The 1,527-nt window shown below is 27.4% G+C and overlaps 1 protein-coding gene across 4 annotated transcripts in view; it reads left to right on the top strand.

Annotated features, from left to right (window-relative positions):
- Positions 1–1,057, top strand: part of LOC116844386 (cGMP-dependent 3',5'-cyclic phosphodiesterase-like) — a 9,232-nt gene extending 8,175 nt beyond the window's left edge. For 3 of the 4 annotated variants that reach the window (XM_032815842.1, XM_032815844.1, XM_032815845.1), the window contains one exon: positions 150–1,057. In XM_032815842.1, coding sequence (XP_032671733.1) covers positions 150–372 — 223 coding nt within the window. In that variant the 3' untranslated portion in view covers positions 373–1,057. The remainder of the gene's footprint in view (positions 1–149) is intronic. The other variant, XR_004378076.1, reaches the window with a different exon arrangement.
- Positions 1,058–1,527: the final 470 nt, after the last annotated feature.

Raw genomic sequence — 1,527 nt, 5'->3', positions numbered from 1 at the left:
TATACATATATATATATATAATATATATATATATATATATATATATATATTCGCTGATTGAAATTTGGTTATTAATACTCTTGATTCCACTGCTGTAATATCTGCTTTGATGACTGATTATATTATTGACTGATTATTTAATTTTCCAGTAATCTATCGTTGTTGTTTCCATCGGCGGCACCTCTCGTCTCCATGGTAGAACGCAATCGTTCGTTGTGGGAAGTGGCTAAAGTTTTGTTCCAAAAGTATTCTAAAAATGGTTTGAAAGGAATAGATATTTTACACGATCCCAACTTCGAAGACGAAGTACTCGCAATATTTGCTCAAGAAGGACACTGTTCCGCTGGGAATTTTGACGAATGCAGATCATAAAGCGATCATGAATATTTTATAAGTAACGTTCGAGAGAAAGCTCCAGAGTCTAACAACATTCACCATTTGAAAGGTGTATGTAGGAATTACGATATAGAATAATAACAATTATTCAAATAACATTTTGTTCATAATATATGATAAACTTTGTTGTTTTTGCAGCATAATATAAAAAAAAATAATTTTATGATTTGATGCATTTTTATATGGAAACACTTAAATGTAAGCAATAAGTTAATTCAAAATCAAAATATAACTTTACAAGCAATGAGTTAATTTCATTTATTATATAAAAATAGACATAAATTACTACTTAAATAATTCAGCGAAAAAACCAGGCAACTATTAAATATATCTTGTGTACTGTTGCTTTTAATAATTTTTACTACATATTGCACATCACTGTCGATTATAAATATACTTAAAAGATATCTTGACATTTTAGAATTCTTGTTACTAATATTTATCACAATAATTTAGGTGTATGCACATAATGACTTTTGCAGAGAACTTTTCCTGGCTTTGTACTTCACCAATGGATATATATAATATTTTGTATATTTAAATAATACTATATATTAAATGTGATATAAATCAAGAGAGGTGCTGTTTACACAATTAGAAATATGTATAAAACTAATTAGCATTTGTAAGGATATGTGATAAATAAAAGAATGTGATAATAGATTTGTTTTTAGCTGGATTGATGTTTTGATGCCAGATATGTATACTATTCATTTTTTAACAAATTATATTATGTAAGCGAGAAACCACAAATGATATTTAAGCCTACGGCACACGGTACGTGTTTTGCTGCTAATTTAGCTAATAGATTCCTCGCGCACTGCGCTATGGGCTGCGTTGCGTGCTGATAAGATGGTAGTGCTGCTAGTTCGCTTCACATGACAGACGTAGATCTATTCTTTTTAGTCACACTAAGTTGTACTTTGTACTTTTTATACTGACCTAAAACCGACATTTAGCTCAAATTTTTCTTTTATTTTCTTTATTTCTTCTTTCTAATAATAAGAAAGGATCTATTGATGCCAATTTTTTTCTTGCGACTTCCATCATTATAAAAAATATTAAAAATAATTATATATATATATATATATATATATATATATATATATATATATATATATATATATATAT

The sequence above is a fragment of the Odontomachus brunneus genome, unplaced genomic scaffold (assembly GCF_010583005.1).
Source record: "Odontomachus brunneus isolate Ranch 3 - 2012 unplaced genomic scaffold, Obru_v1 Obru_scaffold_041, whole genome shotgun sequence".
Taxonomy (NCBI): Eukaryota; Metazoa; Arthropoda; class Insecta; order Hymenoptera; family Formicidae; genus Odontomachus; species Odontomachus brunneus.
Note: the sequence above shows the minus strand (reverse complement) of the source record. Positions and strands in the feature narration are given on the sequence as shown.